The sequence below is a fragment of the Teleopsis dalmanni genome, chromosome 1 (genome assembly GCF_002237135.1).
Source record: "Teleopsis dalmanni isolate 2A chromosome 1, ASM223713v2, whole genome shotgun sequence".
Lineage (NCBI taxonomy): Eukaryota > Metazoa > Arthropoda > Insecta > Diptera > Diopsidae > Teleopsis > Teleopsis dalmanni.
Window position 1 is genome coordinate 104,910,610 of NC_051846.1, and position 16,140 is coordinate 104,926,749.

At 34.3% G+C, this 16,140-nt stretch overlaps 1 protein-coding gene across 1 annotated transcript; it reads right to left on the reverse strand.

Annotated features, from left to right (window-relative positions):
• Positions 1 to 5,748: 5,748 nt before the first annotated feature.
• Positions 5,749 to 8,146, reverse strand: LOC119664458. Its single transcript, XM_038073946.1, has 3 exons — positions 7,528 to 8,146; positions 6,950 to 7,446; positions 5,749 to 6,897 (listed from the first exon to the last, which is right to left on the reverse strand). Exons 1-3 carry the CDS (start codon positions 8,144 to 8,146, stop codon positions 5,749 to 5,751), a joined length of 2,265 nt encoding a protein of 754 aa, XP_037929874.1.
• Between the last annotated feature and the right edge of the window lie 7,994 nt (positions 8,147 to 16,140).

Sequence of the window (16,140 nt, forward strand, 5' to 3'; positions counted from 1 at the left end):
GTGGATGACTACCTTAAGAGTATACCTTCCATTTGCATGGCGATTGAACTGGCGACCGATGTCTCATCTGTGTTGCCAGAAGCACAGTTCCATCTCAGGAAATGGAAATCAAATAGCGCCGAAGTCTTGTCACATCTTCTTGGCGATGCTGATCCATGTCAGCTTAATCCGCACTTGGCAGAAACCACTGTTCTTGGCTTGCATTAGGATCCACTTCCCGATGAACTCTTCTATCAGATCAGTTCTTATGATACACAGCATCTCTCTAAAAGGTAAGTGCTTAACGATGCTGCGAAATTATATGATCCAATTGGCATGTTAGCACCAGTCATCATCACGGCTAAACTTTTCATACAAAAACTCTGGCAGGCAAAATTGGCATGTGACGACGCATTACCGCTTGAACTGTTGCAAGAATGGTTCATATACCGAAGGCAGCTGTTGGATAGGCATGCAACCTGGAGATGAAATACAACTTGGCTGCAGTACTCTATTTGGCAATAAACCACAATGGCAATATCACTAGTCACATCATCGCATCAAAAATTAACGTGGCACCATTACATTTGGTAACAATACCCCGGTTGGAACTTTGCGCTGCGCAATTGTTAGCTACTCTTTTACACGAAACAAGGCTGGCTGCGCTTCTGGAGCATGTACCATCATGCACTCTATACTCCGTCTCAAATATTGCTCTATGTTGGCTACGCAAAAACACATCACAATTAAAGCAGTACGATGCTAATCGCGTTGGCTGAATTCAACCGATGACAGATATGGCATTGGCATCACATTCCTACCAAAATCAATCCAGCTGTTTGCGCCAGTCTTGGCATATCATCTTTGGCGTTGCATAACTACACATTATGGTGGCATGGCCCTAACTCAACTGATTATCCAATCAATGAGCTGCATAACTGTGCACCAACAGAGCTGGCAATAATGGAAGATGAGTTAAAACCACTTAAGGTAAAGGCATTGGCATTGAACGTACCCGTCCAGCCGGGCAGGATGTTTGAGATTTGGCACAACAACTAGACAGTAAGACATCACTGATCAAGTGATTTTGACAGCAGCATTTCAACATCTGGCAAACAATAACTTTTGGTTTCGTTTTTGCTTTTTTCCTTCTTCCTTATTCGGCGTTGGCGAAGTGCGTACCTTTTCCATCGTGGTGTGGCTAATTTACACAAAGTGTTGTTTATTAAAAGTTGTGATCAAATAAAGAAACATCATATTTGCGTGTATGAAATTATTGTCGTTTACTTTTTTTCATACAGAATGGGATTCCTAGGATAAATTTAAATAAATTTTTGCAATTATGCGCAGGTAAAACATTGTTTATTTTTTATTGTAACATCTGCACAATCATAAACCATTATTAGTTTATTAATTTAAGGACACTTCTACCCTATTTATAAAAATAAATTCGAGTTTTGGAGAGGAACTCAAATTTTAGTTAAAACATTAAAAATTTCATTTAATAAATAAGATATTTTACTTTGTTTTATTGTATATAAGTAAATAGTAAATTAAATACATATTTAACAAATAAAAAAAAACTTTGTCAGTGACTTTTTGAATTTCCCGCGCAGTTACTCCAAATGCAACAGTGCTGCCATCAGCTGTAATCTACCAGTGGGCAACTTTTTAATTATGAGCAAGCTACGTCGTACAGTTGATGTTTGATAGCCGTTCAAAGCAGACAACCTTGTGAGTTTTTGCGAAAATTGAAAAAAGTGCTTTTCACCATTTCTTTAGGTTTGGAAACAGAAAATAGTCACAGGGGGCTAAATCTGGAGAATATGCTGGATGGGGTAGCAGTTCGTATTCCAATTCGTGGCTCTCAAACACCAACTGAACGACGTAGCTTGCTCAAAATTAGAAAGTTGCCCACTGGTAGATTATCAAACCGCTTTCGAATAAAGAAGAGAAAAAACAAAAGATAAATTTAATAAAAATAAATTTAGTATATTCATACATAAGAAGCGCAATTCGAAGAATTTAGTAAACTAGAAAATCACGGAAAATGCAATTGAAAATCTTATTGTGATTGGAGACCTGAGTGTCAGAATTGGCAAAAATGCAAAATTACCTGGATGACGAATATATGTCGAACTTTACGGCTGGATTCGAAGTAAAGAAATCTAAAGACGAAGTGGAAAATTCACATGAACTTAGATTTATACAGTTGTTTTGTGACAGTGATTTTGTGATAGCGAATAGAATGAAAAAAGATGATGAGAAAGGAGAAATTACATTTATTAGTGGAGTTATAATGTCGGCAAATTATATCTGTGCAAATTCCCAAGAAATACTTGAAATTATCGATAACTTTGAAGTTGGAAATTCACACTGATTTAAATATAGTTGTTAACGTATTAACACCTAAGATATTGAGTTCACAGTACTTTAACTGTAACTCTTTATTTGAAAGTTGAGTTTTCAGCACTTGAACTGAAACTCTAGAAATGAAAGTGAGAGATCGAATATTTATTTCAATCTGATCTTTATTAAATTAAATTTTGCCTTAAATACTAAATTATTGCAAATTATTACAATAAATTTTATTCTTTTCCTTTACCGTTTTCTTGACCAAAGTGCAAGCTCAGCATATATTATGCAACCAAATTCTTTGTTGTCTAGCAACCAAGAATTAATGCCAATGCACTGGCCTTGATATATGTTCCATATTCAAAGTTCAGTGCCACTGCACTTAACAAAAAAATAATGCAAATATTCAAAGTTCAGTGCCACTGCATTTCACTAAATTAAATAATGCAAAGGAAAGTCAAAATTTGGATATTGCTAACATCAGCATATAAGTTTAAATTTTACAATAAATGTTTTACATATAGATAAATATATTTATAATAATCAAATGTGTAAATCTTGATATTTTGCAATAATTATAATAATACAATTTTGCAATAGTAATATTTACATATAGATAAATATATAATAATTAAATGTGTGAACATGCTGCCCGCCTTGAATTGACAACATCAATTCTAATTATTTGGAAGCTGCAAGTCAACATGCTGTATCCTCGGTCATCTGTTGATGTCCTGGCATCGGTATTGGAGGTGTTTGATAGGTGATTTACTGCCTTCGCCATATATATAATAGTGCACTAACGACACATAGAAACAATGTTAATGCAACGTAGCTGGTTATTAGACTATGTGTACCTGGACTAATAGTATCAGTTGGAAAACTGGAACTCTGGATGTGGGCTAATTTTCGTTGAATAAATTCAAGCTCATGGATTGAGGGTGACAATGGTTTGATGGTTTCACTGATAAAAGTGTGTTATTTAGAGCTGCCACAATTGAAACAAGATATAATAGCTGAAATTCTCTTGGGTCCGTGAGAGGTAAGCCGATGCAAAAAATGACATGGCCCTTTGCCTTGTCGCATAAATTGTGCAACCTTTTTGTTCCATCAGCTAAAATACTCATTTGTTGTTGGTATGGGGAAAGGTCAAAATATACAATCATTTTCCAATCAGCAGACATGATTTGCTGCTCAAAATAAATGCCAGGTTTGTTGTTGAAGTTTGTTATATTGACGGGACTACATAGTGCAAGTGGCAAAATAAGTAGAGTAATAATGGTGAGCAGCAACCCGGGGTTCAGACATGACCGTTTTGTTGGAGTTATCCCATTGACTAATGATTCAGGTTTTCTGATGCGATTTAATGGAATGTTTACGATAAGCGACACGGGAGATGACCTTGGAGTTTCTTGAGTCTGCTTTGATTCGATTTTCCTTTCAGTCATTTTTCCCAAGTTTGGATCTTCTAATTTGTCGTCTTCAGGAAATAATGGAGCTAATCTATGCACCGGTCTTTTAAATACTCCCTTTTTTGTTTGAATGCCACAAACTCTCACTAAACCACCTTCGCCTTTGTAAACCTTGATGCTTCAACTTCAATAACGACAGTTTCAAGCTCTTCATATGTAAGTTGAAACATTTTTGATCAGCAAATATTTGGCAGATTTTACTGCTGCCTTCCATAACCCGCCGAAATGTGGTGACCTTGGTGGAATGAAGTGAAATTCTATGCCTTTCGTACTGCACATTTCGGCGATTGATTCCCTTGTTCGTTCAGCGTAGATGACGTAAGTAAGTTGCTGCAACTTGTTTTTCGCTCCAACGAAGTTGGTTGCATTGTCGCAGTATAACGTTTTACAGCGTCCTCGTCTTGATTTGAAGCGTTTTAATGCTCCAATGAATTCATCTGTGGTCAGATCAGTCACAAGTTCTAAGTGTACGGCCTTGGTTGCAAAACAGCCAAAGACAGCGATATACGCCTTTTGTGGACGCTTACCTCTTGTTTTGTAGTGAACCCATATTGGGCCACAATAATCAACTCCAGTGCTGAGAAACGGTCAAGCTGGTTGCACACGGTGTCCAGGCAAATTTCCCATGATTTGATTGTACACAATTGGCCTTGCTCTTCTGCATCTTAAGCATTATTGTATCACAGCTCTCATCAAGCTTTTTCCTTTGAGGAGCCAAAAACGCTGCCTCACTTGTGCCAGCAATGTTTGGGCGCCACAATGATAATTGTCTTTATGTATTTTTTCTACCAACAACTTTACTAGTGGATCGTTGCTTGGTAAAATCATTTGATGAATGGCATCAAATTGTAGTGTTGAAGAGCTTAGCCGTCCGCCAACACGTATTACTCCTTCTTCATCTACGAACGGAGTTAGAGAACTGAGATTATGAGTTTTTGGTACAAATTCGTCCTTAACTAGCATTTTCTTTAGATCAGAAAAATCGGAGGCCTGGATTTGACATATTATTACCTTAATTACCTTAATTACCTTAATACCTTAAGTGCTACGTCGAGCTCCATCGGTGAAAGCTGCATGGTCTCTGGTCTTGATTCTTTTGGTTTCCGTGCGTTTTTTGTGAAACGAAGTACATATCCAACAACCTTTTGGACATGTGTAAATAAATGAAATGAATCGAGTAGACCCACGCATGCTGATTAGCAGGTTGTTGTGTTGATAAAGCGAGCACCACTGTGCTAACTTCAACAATAAGTTCCCTTTTGAAGGGAACTGGCCACAGCGACTTTGGCTGATATAAAAATAGTTTGACCATATAACCACATATAGCATGATGAAAATTCCCGCGCTTTAAGCCCTCTTGACAGAATATATGCCGGATTTTGTTTTGACGGAACGTGACGCCATTGTTCTGGAATTGTCAACAGAAGGATTTTTACAAATCGGTGGGCGACGTAAACGGGTAATTTGCCTGGATGATTGTTTATCCAGAAAAGCACAATTTGTGAATCTGTCCAAAAGTTGCTTTGTCTTGATAGCCTAGATCAGGTTTAACTCTTGCCATGAGTTCTGCTGCTAGCAACGCTGCACACAATGCTAGTCGTGGAATTGTTTGAGATTTTATAGGTGCTACACGAGATCTGGAGCATAGTAGATTAAGTTTTATCGTTTTATCCTTTTGTACTGTTCTAATGTATACTGCTGCACCATAAGCCTTTTCTGAGATGTCACAAAAGGCATGCAGCTCAACATGGCTGTAGCCTTGACTGCTGAATACGTGCCTTACAACTATTGCATTGTCCAAAAAGACCAGATCTTTTCTATACGATGCCCATTGTTTACGTATTTCTGACGGAAGATCACATCCCAATCGAGTTTTAGCTACCATGCTCCTTGCAACAAGATTTTACCGGTGACCAAGATTGGACCAATAAGACCCAAGGAGTCATATATGTGTGCCAAATCGGAGTTCATAGATCGTTTTGTTGTGTGACTCTCGAATGTTAACCTTGATACGAAATGAATCTGACTTTGGTAACCATAAAAGACCCAACGTCTTTGTGAATTGGGTTTCTTTGGAATCAAAATTTAGATTTATTTCTTCATCTTCTGGAGCGATTTCATGTAAAAGTTTTGGGTTGTTTGCATACCACTTTTTTAGTTTCATTCCAGCCTTGTCTAGAATTGTTATTAATTGTTGTTGAATTAGTAACGCTTCGTTAATGGTATCAGCTCCTATGAGACCGTCGTCAACATAAAAATCCCTTTTTAAAGATGTGGCGCCATATAAATAATTTCCTTGATATTCATCCGCCAATTTTGTTAGACAGCGTGTTGCTAAATATGGCGCTGCTCTTGTGCCATAAGTAACTGTATTCAACTGATAATAATTAAGTGGTTCTGTGGGATTTTCTCGCCACATTATGAGTTGCAGATTTCGATCATCTTTGTTAACCCATATTTGACGGTACATTTTTTCCAAATCAGTTTTTAAAACATATTTGTGCATTCTAAATCTGAGCAAAATCGAAAACAGTTCGTCTTGAACTTTTGGACCATTAAACATTATGTCATTTAGTGATGACCCTGATAATTTGTGTACTGATGCGTCAAACACAACTCGCAATTTTGATGTTGAGCTGTCTGGACGTAGCACACAGTGGTGAGGGATGAAATATTGGGGAGATATTAATTCGCTACCGCTGAATTTTGTCATGTGTCCCAATGCTTCATATTCCCTCATAAATGAAACATATTGATTCTTTAGATCAGGATTTTGAATGAAACGGCGCTCGATTGTCTTGAACCTCTCGTAAGTGATTCCTTTTGTATCTGGTAACACTGATGGATGATTCTTTAGTGGGAGTTTCACAACAAATCTGCCATCACTTCCTCGAAAAGTATGTTGCGAAAAATGTGACTCACAACGCAATTCATCTTCTGTGAGTTCCGAAGTTGAATCTGGAATTTCCTCTGATTCCCAGAATTTAAATATGGATTCTTCTAGTTCCTTAGTAGTGCACATGCCACTAGTCGCTGTGCTTGAATTTGAACTTTCAACATTGCCAGCTACAACCCATCCGAAAATAGAATTCTGAAGTGTTGGAAGACTACCTGCTAGTTTTATTTGACCTTCAATAAGTAACTTGAAAAAGATCTCTGCTCTTTTTCAAGTTAAAATCTGGATCAGCGAGAGTTAGTTCCTTTGCAATATCCCAGGATTCGATATTCAAATACTGCATTGGCCGATCTGAAACGATTTTTGGTATGATATGTGCATCCATCTCTGCTACAAATTCGTTCAACGTTGATTGTACTTGGATTATTGTTTGATGACGTATTTTTGATTCATTTGATCCTACGCCTTCCGTACTCATAAGCGTTGGCCTAGGCTTGCAGCTCAATTTTTTTGACAGGCGGTTTGTTATGAGATTGATTTGAGAGCCAGAGCCCAATACTGCTCTGCATTCAATTTGTCTTCCGTTTGATGCCAGCAATCTTATTCTGGCCGTCCCTAATAAGACATAATTAGATTCCTTATTGGTATTGTTCGTTAAAAGGGTTATTTTATTTGATGATTGGTTTGAAACTGAAGCTTGACCTGTTTGTTGAGGCGTTGAGTTATTTCCTTGAAGAGCAGTACCTTTTGTGTATTAATTCCCTTTTGGATTATACATCAAAGTGTTTTGTTTTTTAGAACACTTGGTGCAGTGCCTGGACTTACACTCATCAGCTCGATGTCCAATCCTGAGGCAGTTTACACACATATTGAACTCCTTGACCCAACTCCATCGTTGTGATAGGTTAGCCGTCACGAATTTTTTACAAGCGTAGCTCATGTGACCGTCTTTATTGCAAATTGGACAGGTTTTACTTAAACCAAATTTTGTAGCGGAGGCACATGTTCGAGTGATTGATGAATCTCCTTTTCCCCTAGCCTCAAGTGATTGAAATCTATGTTCCAAAAATTTTAGCAATTCATCAATGGTTACTAAACGTTTGTAGTCTGTTAGCCCTTGTTCAAAAGCTGTTTGAATTTCTGCATCCAGCTTGCGCAGCAAGAGATGTACCAGGATAACATCCCAATGTTCGACTGAAACTCCTTGAGCCTTGAGACCATGTATGCATTCCTTGCTTACATCGTGTAGAGATTTTAATGCTGGTGCCGACTCCCTTTTAATTGAGGATTGTCTATTATTTAGGAGTGTTGTAACCAGAAGTCGTTTATTTTCATAACGACTTGTAAGTAAAGCCCAGGCTATATTGTAATTTTCTCCTACTACTGGAAGATGTCTAATCAGCGCCGTTGGTTCGTTATCCAATGATGTAGTCAGATAATGCATTTTTTTGCTGTCACTGATGTCCGTGTTGTGGACCAATTCCATATACAAGTCCTTGAATTCCACCCACCGCATATAGTTTCCATCAAATTTTGGTAGTCATATTCTTTGTAGAGGCAATTCGCAATCTGTCTGTCTTGGCAGCTCCTGCCTTTTCTTCGAGTTCATAAAACATTTCCAGTGTGTATTCCTCAATGATGCTTTCGTCGGTGGCTTCCCATAACGTCGTGTTATTTGCCGTTAAATCGACCATATATCCTTCAAGACTGGCTGCCTTTATAGAATAGTATATAGATGGTTGTTCAACTTGTCTGTTGACCATGATTCCTTCTACCGTTCTTTCAATTACACGTATGAGTGCCTTCTGATTTCGGAGTAGTTTCCGAATATTTGAATCATTTATCTGTTTGTTTTGCTCAATTGTTGTGACACTGCTTGCTGAAGATAATTTTTCCAGATCTATTGCTTCAATTTCTAGAACCTTGTTGTAGTCGACAATCATTTTAAGAATACTCTGATACTCTTTGTTCACCAAGTATTCATGGTCGTCAACCTTGTTCACTGAAGCCATGATTTCCTGATGGTTTTCATAGTATTCGTCACCCAACCTTTGCAATTCTCGAATCTTTTTTGTGTAGAATTGAGAAGTTCTGCGAGGTTTTCCAGCCTTTTTGCAATTACAAATAAATTGCTTAATTTTTTCGCCCAATGCATTTTGGCGATCCACTAGCGAACTGAAACCCATTATTTGTCCTCTGCTGATGCCACCACCAAAGCCTCTGTTAACGTGATCGTAGGATGTCTTTAAATCGTGTTATTTGTCCTCTGTTGATGCTGACACCAAAGCCTCTGTTGATGTGATCGTAGGACACATTTAACTCAAATTCGTGTTGAATTATCAAGCGATTCACCTGATAATGAATTATCACCAAGTCGTGATTCAGGATCACGTCGGGCTCACCAAATTAAATGTTAATGTATTAACATCTAAGATATTGAGTTCACAGCACTTAAACTGTAACTCTTTATTTGAAAGTTGAGTTTTCAGCACTTGAACTGAAACTCTAGAAATGAAAGTGAGAGATCGAATATTTATTTTAATCTGATCTTTATTAAATTAAATTTTGCCTTAAATACTAAATTATTACAAATTATTACAATTAATTTTATTCTTTTCCTTTACCGTTTTCTTGACCAAAGTGCAAGCTCAGCATATATTATGCAACAAAATTCTTTGTTGTCTAGCAATCAAGAATTAATGCCAATGCACTGGCCTTGATATATGTTACATAATCAAAGTTCAGTGCCACTGCATTAACAGAAAAATAATGCAAAGGAAAGCCAAAATTTGGATATTGCTAACATCAATATATATGTTTAAATTTTACAATAAATGTTTTACATATAGATAAATATATTCATAATAATCAAATGTGTGAATCTTGATATGTTACAATAATAATAATAATACAATTTTACAATAATAATGTTTACATATAGATAAATATATAATAATTAAATGTGTGAACAATAGTCTTAACGTTTAGATTGACTGATATAGAAAATGTAAGAACCAATACAAATTTACTTCCAAAATTGAAATTTGATAAACAGCAAATAACAGCATATAAACAACGAATATGTGAAACTTTAGTAAATGTAAAGCAGAATAAAGATCAGTTAACTCTGATGGATATAAGTTACATATGTAATCAAGTCGGCCCATGAAAAAATACGTAGCAGCCAGAATAATGAAATTTACCAAACCAAACGAGATACTTCAACAATTAAATGCTAGTTGAAGCACAAGTTCATCGATTAAAATTGAGGCCAATGTGCTGTATTTTAGTAATTTTGTAGTACAAACATGCTTTAGCTTTTTGCTGACCACGCTATCTTTTATTATTTTCTATTCCCACGCTTTACTGTAAAAGTTTATAGAAGAGGAATATAAAATATTGTTCATTACTTTAGAACGTTAACCGTCTTGCGCGAAGCATATAATAAATACTGAGCATGCTAATCTCGGTATGTGCACAGTACTGTCCAAGTAAGTTTAAGAATTAAATACAAAAAATAAATCAATATGGATAAGAAACTCAATTCGAACTGGAGATCACGGTTGCCACTTGAAAATTGGTTTAAAAAGGTACCATTTCTGTAAAAAAAGGTCCGTATCCGTAGCTCAAAATTTGAATAATGTTTAAAATATTTTGTAGTCGAATTACATTGTGTATATAAATATTTCAAATAATAAAACATAGTGTTACGAATTTGATCAGAGTAGCAATGAAATGTTTAAATATTATTTAAACATTATGTCAATTGATATTTTTTTAAGAAAGAAGTTAGTGTTGGAATTTGTTTTGAGTGAAGCTAAGTTGGCTCCTAGTAAATACTAGTTCTTTTCCATACAACAAATATAATAAGTATAGTTTCTCCAATTTTTAAAGTTCGTTTCATTTTTACAAAATCCTGAGATACGAATAAACACGCAGGCGATTACGTAACAATAGCAAATACTTATTATACATTGACGAATAACAATAACTGACAATAATTGCTAAATGCTTTTGTTGCACTTACATATTGATTATATTTTTGTTTTTTTTTCTTTCTGCTGTCTTTTGTTAGTTTCAATATTATATTTTATTATTAATACGTTTTAAACAGTTAGTCTATGTTAGCTAGTTAGGTCATGTTACCCTAATATTTCCTGAATTGTTTCTTTACTTAACAACTAGTAAATAAAATGGTTCCAAATTGTTGAAAAAAGTCAATATTCATAAAAAACTTTTGACAAATCATATAAGTGCCTGAATAATAATAGGCAAATAACTCTGGACACAATTAGTAAACATACTTATATCCTGATTAATAGTTTAGAATTTTTTAGCGTAGTACTAAATGTAAACTACTCCAGATTAATATTCGAACATAAAAAACAAGCTGAGCATTACTTTACGGTTTGTAAAGAAAAAATAATAAATATAGCTGCAAAGAAAGGGTTTGGTAGGTAACGCTCCCAAATACTTCAGATTCTAGATAGACTTAAAACATCAGTGAACTCGATGAATATTCATCCTGACGAGCAATTCAGTTTTTGAGAAAATCTCTCCATAGAATTGCAACTGGTGCGAACGGCTCAGATAATACATTCAGCCCTAAGCAGAAGAGAATCAACGGGTATGATTATTTTTGACATCGCCAAGGCATTTGAGAAGGTCTGGGGCTTCCTTATACGCAGATGACACTTGCTTGTTATATTCCGATAAACTTGCCAGAAATGTGACCAACAAGCTGCGAGAGTATGTTAATCTCATCTTGGAGTTCTTCCAAAAATGGAAAATAAAAATTAACAATGAGAAAACTAAAGCCCTGCTTATTACTCGTAAACACTGGCAGCATTCACCGAGAGTGAGAGTTGGTGACATCGCGATTAATTGGGAGGATAGCACTAAATACCTAGGAATCACGTTTGATAAACCGTTCACTGGCACAAGCACATACGAAAGAAGTTGCTGCGCAAAAACACTGCACTGCTTTCAACCACTTTTCAAACACAACAACCTTAGCGCGAAGAACAGAAAACTGATCTACAGTCACATAATTAGACCAGCACTACTTTATGGGTGTATCGCGTACTGCAAAGCTGCCGACTCTACTATCCAAAAGCTACAAGTTGCTCAAATTCAGGTACTCCGATGGCCCTTCAAAGTGCCATGATACATCCGCACGAATGACATGCTAAGAGACCTTAAAATAGATCCGGTCAAAAAATATATAACGGACAGAGCTCTGAAGCTATATGCGAAAACCGACAGGCTGCCCTACTTAGCACTACTAAATCTACCACGATCTTAGATCAATCATTGAATAATCACGAAGATTATGAGGAATACTCAAATTACTCAGTGAGAAGAGTGGGACTCTACAGAAACCCCCCAGCTATCATAGAGTAAAAGTGCTCAGATGCCCTAACTCGGAAAAGGCTAGACATAAGACTTGTTTCAAATTTCAATAAAAATAATAAGTTTATTTGTGTTTTTCTTATAGGTTTTTGAAGGTTATATCATTGTGACATAGTTCTTTAATTTCTTTTCTAATTTCTTTGGTGTTAGAGGGATGTAAGTTTCTCAGTGGTACTCTGAAACCAAGTTTCTCTTCATGTCTAAATATACAGTACTTAATAGTTTTTGAGTGCAACGTTTTTACAATAGCCGTGTAACTTTTGCAATTCTAATATTTGAGTACAAATTTTTAATGCAGGAAGCTTTGTAATAACAAAATTCCGTTTAACCGTTCTCCTGAAGACAGCTGTTTGGAATTTTATAAATTGCAAATTTATTGGTATTGATATTACTTATCTAATATGACTTAATTGTTTTTGCTTGGATTTTGTGGTTTAGATTTCAAGTTTTTATTGCTATTTTTTGGTATTTCGATTAGTGAGGAATCTGATCGAGTTATTGGTTTTATTATTATTGATTTAACAATTGGTAGGTGTGTCCTCTATGCTCTCGCTTTACGATATTAAATATATAATTGTTTCTTATTGGGAGTAAAACCCGACGTTCTGCTGAATATGTTACTTTTTACTGTCTTGCTATGTGAATAAACTATTGCGAGAGAATGACATGAGTTATATGATAAGATTTTGTTACTATACTTTGAAACTCTAGTTATGTAAGCGTTGTTTGCACTTATTTTATTTTTCACGAGCTTGCCTTCTTGCCGTTGCGCGCGCTTTTCACTCTTGTTTTGCATAAAAGTAGCGCCATACCGTTTATTGGTTTTGATTTTTGGCAATTATTGGTGGTTTAGTATATAGTATTCTGTATATAGTACCAGTTGGTAACGGAATCTTGTTTGGCATATAAAAGCTATTTATATTTGTAGATGGTTTTTGAATATAATGCTACGATATTTTTTTGTTCTATTATTAGTACTATTATTTTGTAATGTTAAAAAAATTTATATCAATGAGTGTAAAAGTTTGTTGAAGTTGAAACTTCAAAGCTATTCATTAGCTTCGTTCTAATTAAACAATTTAACAACAAAATGATATGGAAATAATCTAGACCATGTATTTACCATTTATACTTAATAAAAAGGAAAATTAATGGACATAAATAATGGAATATATTTATCATAGAGCTCATGTTGGTCTTTACTATTGATTATGTTGCACGTACACACATACAACTGACGCAATTTGTTTGCTACAGCTTGCACTACTATCTGCACAGTACACTTTTTTATCATTTCATTGCTTATATACTCGCAATACGAGTCTCGCAACATAACATAAGGATTTTGAAACAAATTTGAATTTTTACAAAACGATTTTAAATGACCATGCATGAATACCAAAGAGCATGTATGTACATACATACATGCTTTTTAAGACACTTCTGCTCTAACTGCAAATTTACCCAATAAGTACCCAATAACAAATTTATTCACATTTACTCACATTACCATAATTACATATATTAGTAATACACAAACACGAAAGCAAAGTAAAATGTTTGTTTTAAATTTTCAATGTTCCTTTTTTTTAAATTTGAATTAATTCTTTATATATCAATGCAAACGTGCCATAATTAGTAGGGACCAGTTATGCAGTCGGTTTTCGATTTTTAAACAAACAGTTGGTGGTAATATGGCTTGCGGGCAACAAAATGCTAATTAAATAAGTGTTTTCACACATTTCCCATTATTATAGTCACCGTTGATGACAACGTCAATTCTGATGGCAAAAAAGATATAATAATTATTTTAAATTTTGTATCATATAATTGCAACTATAATTGCAATTTGGGACAAGTTGTCCATATGAACAAAATGAGAAATTGATAAAATATCTTATAAATGATAACATGTAAACTTTGACTAATAATTCTAAGACTCAATGTATAATGTGATCAATGTTAATAAATATTTATTGTATGATATTAAACATAGAACTGCAAAAGTTCATTCCCTTTTATAGTTATTGGCTAAATATACATATATATAAAATAATATAAATATTTTGAAATATTTGCAAGTTATTTTGAAAGAAAGTTGGAATGTGCAAAACATTTCTTTTAATTAAGCAAAGACAATATAGATATGAAATGCCCTTGTTAGAAATTGTTCTAAAAGCTTTAATTTAAAACGAGCTGATGGCCGTCTGATATTCAGCAACAATGTTGGTCCGTGCAATATTGCTTGAAATAATGTTGCTAAGCATATGCATATTATATTTACTGAAGGAAGTTGTTGGTAATTTTAGATACAAATTCAAGAAAAGAAATGTTTACTTAATTTGGCTGCAAGAGACTAAGTGACTGCATGACATTTTTATATGTATTAGTTTATGTAAATAAATCACAAAAAAGGCTTTATTATTGCACATTGTTTTTTTATTCGGCAAAAATACAACATCTGTACCTGTCTCTGAAATAAAAATGCATAATAATATCATTTTTAATTATGATTTATATTAATATGTACAAAATAATTTTTCTATTATGTTAAATAAATTTATTTTTATGAATTATATTTCTTGCACTAACATCTATCTTAACTGTATATTCTTACAACAAAAAATTAATTTATAAAAGTTGAAAATAAAGTTGAATAATAAATAATTGGGATGTATATGAATCTTATTTAATATATACAACAGGTATTCACAACACAGGTATCCGTTCTGAACGCTTTTATTTGTTTCTTGGCAAAACTTTTCAATTTGGCATTTGCAAGCGACTCGGATTAATACCGTAACAAAATGTTTTAGCAACAGTAATCTGTGCTCATAGCATACATGTTCTGAATAGTACCATTGTGGATCATCAACAAGAGAAAAATTTATTATCAACTGTAAGATTCCGTCTCTATAACAGTTGGTATCAAATTGTTTGTCAAAAGTTTTTAGGTGCTGCTTACACAATTCGTAGAAAAAATTTGAAAGAGCAAAAACCGAGCAAGAATTACCATCACTTCCATAATTTCGGAGTACAGAAATAAATCAGAAGGCGCAATAATTACATTATCCGATTTGATACAATCTTTTCTGCAATTTTCGCAATTTTTCAGCGCAGTTTTTCTAAAAAACTTATGCAATATATATCCTGCAAAATATTTAATTGCATTATCAGAAAGTACAGGAAACAAACCATATTCGGAATTGATTTCTATAGTTGAATTTATTTCTTCCTAACCATTTTCGTTATCTGTTTCATCCTCAATCTCTTCTTCATTGAAAGTTCCAGCATTCACTTCCATCAAATTTTTATGGCCCACAGAAATTGTAGTCCAATCAATACCAAGCATTTCGTCATCATCTTCTTCACAATTAGAGAATTTGGAAGCATATATTAAACTAACAGAAATTATTCTTCCAATAATAAAGCAGAATTCATTAACTGATGGATTTTTCTGTTTGTACCTCATCCGACTAAACAAATTTTCAATGCAGTCCTGATCCAATTTATTAGTGCATAAATAAGACCAATCTTTAAATTCATTAAGCATTTCGTCAGAGAGACTTAAAGTTGCATTAATGCTTTCAATTAATTAATTTAAGCAATTGATTTTTGTTTTACGAGGAGTGTTGATAAATGTTAAATTTTCAATATAATTCTTTGCGTCTTATAAGAATTTATACACTGCACATTCTTTTTGTAAGGTCTTTTGGTAGGGGTTGGCAGAATGCAATGATTTACTATTTAGGCAATCAAATATTTTATTGAATTTATCAAAAATATATGCAGTTTCTTCTGCGTCAGAGGTCAAATTATTTTTATTAAATATAGATGACTGCGAGTCAATTCGGTACAGCTCTGTCAAAACTCCCTAATTGGCACAATTGTCACCACCATCTTTTAAACGATATTTCAATAAATTATAACGAATCGATTTGAATATGTGAGGGATATCAAAGAAACAAAATATTTTTTTTTATCATTCACAGTTTCAAAAATAAAGAAGGGATTATTTTTACAAAT

Bases quoted from the DNA above. Each gene is read 5' to 3' on its own strand.
- LOC119664458 (XM_038073946.1), bottom strand. From the start codon at position 8,146: ATGCATTATCTGACTACATCATTGGATAACGAACCAACGGCGCTGATT. The intron at 7,447-7,527 runs GTAAGTCCAGGC...AATACACAAAAG, and splicing joins TGGACATCGAGCTGATGAGT to GTACTGCTCTTCAAGGAAAT. The intron at 6,898-6,949 runs GTTACTTATTGA...CCAACACTTCAG, and splicing joins AGAGCAGAGATCTTTTTCAA to AATTCTATTTTCGGATGGGT.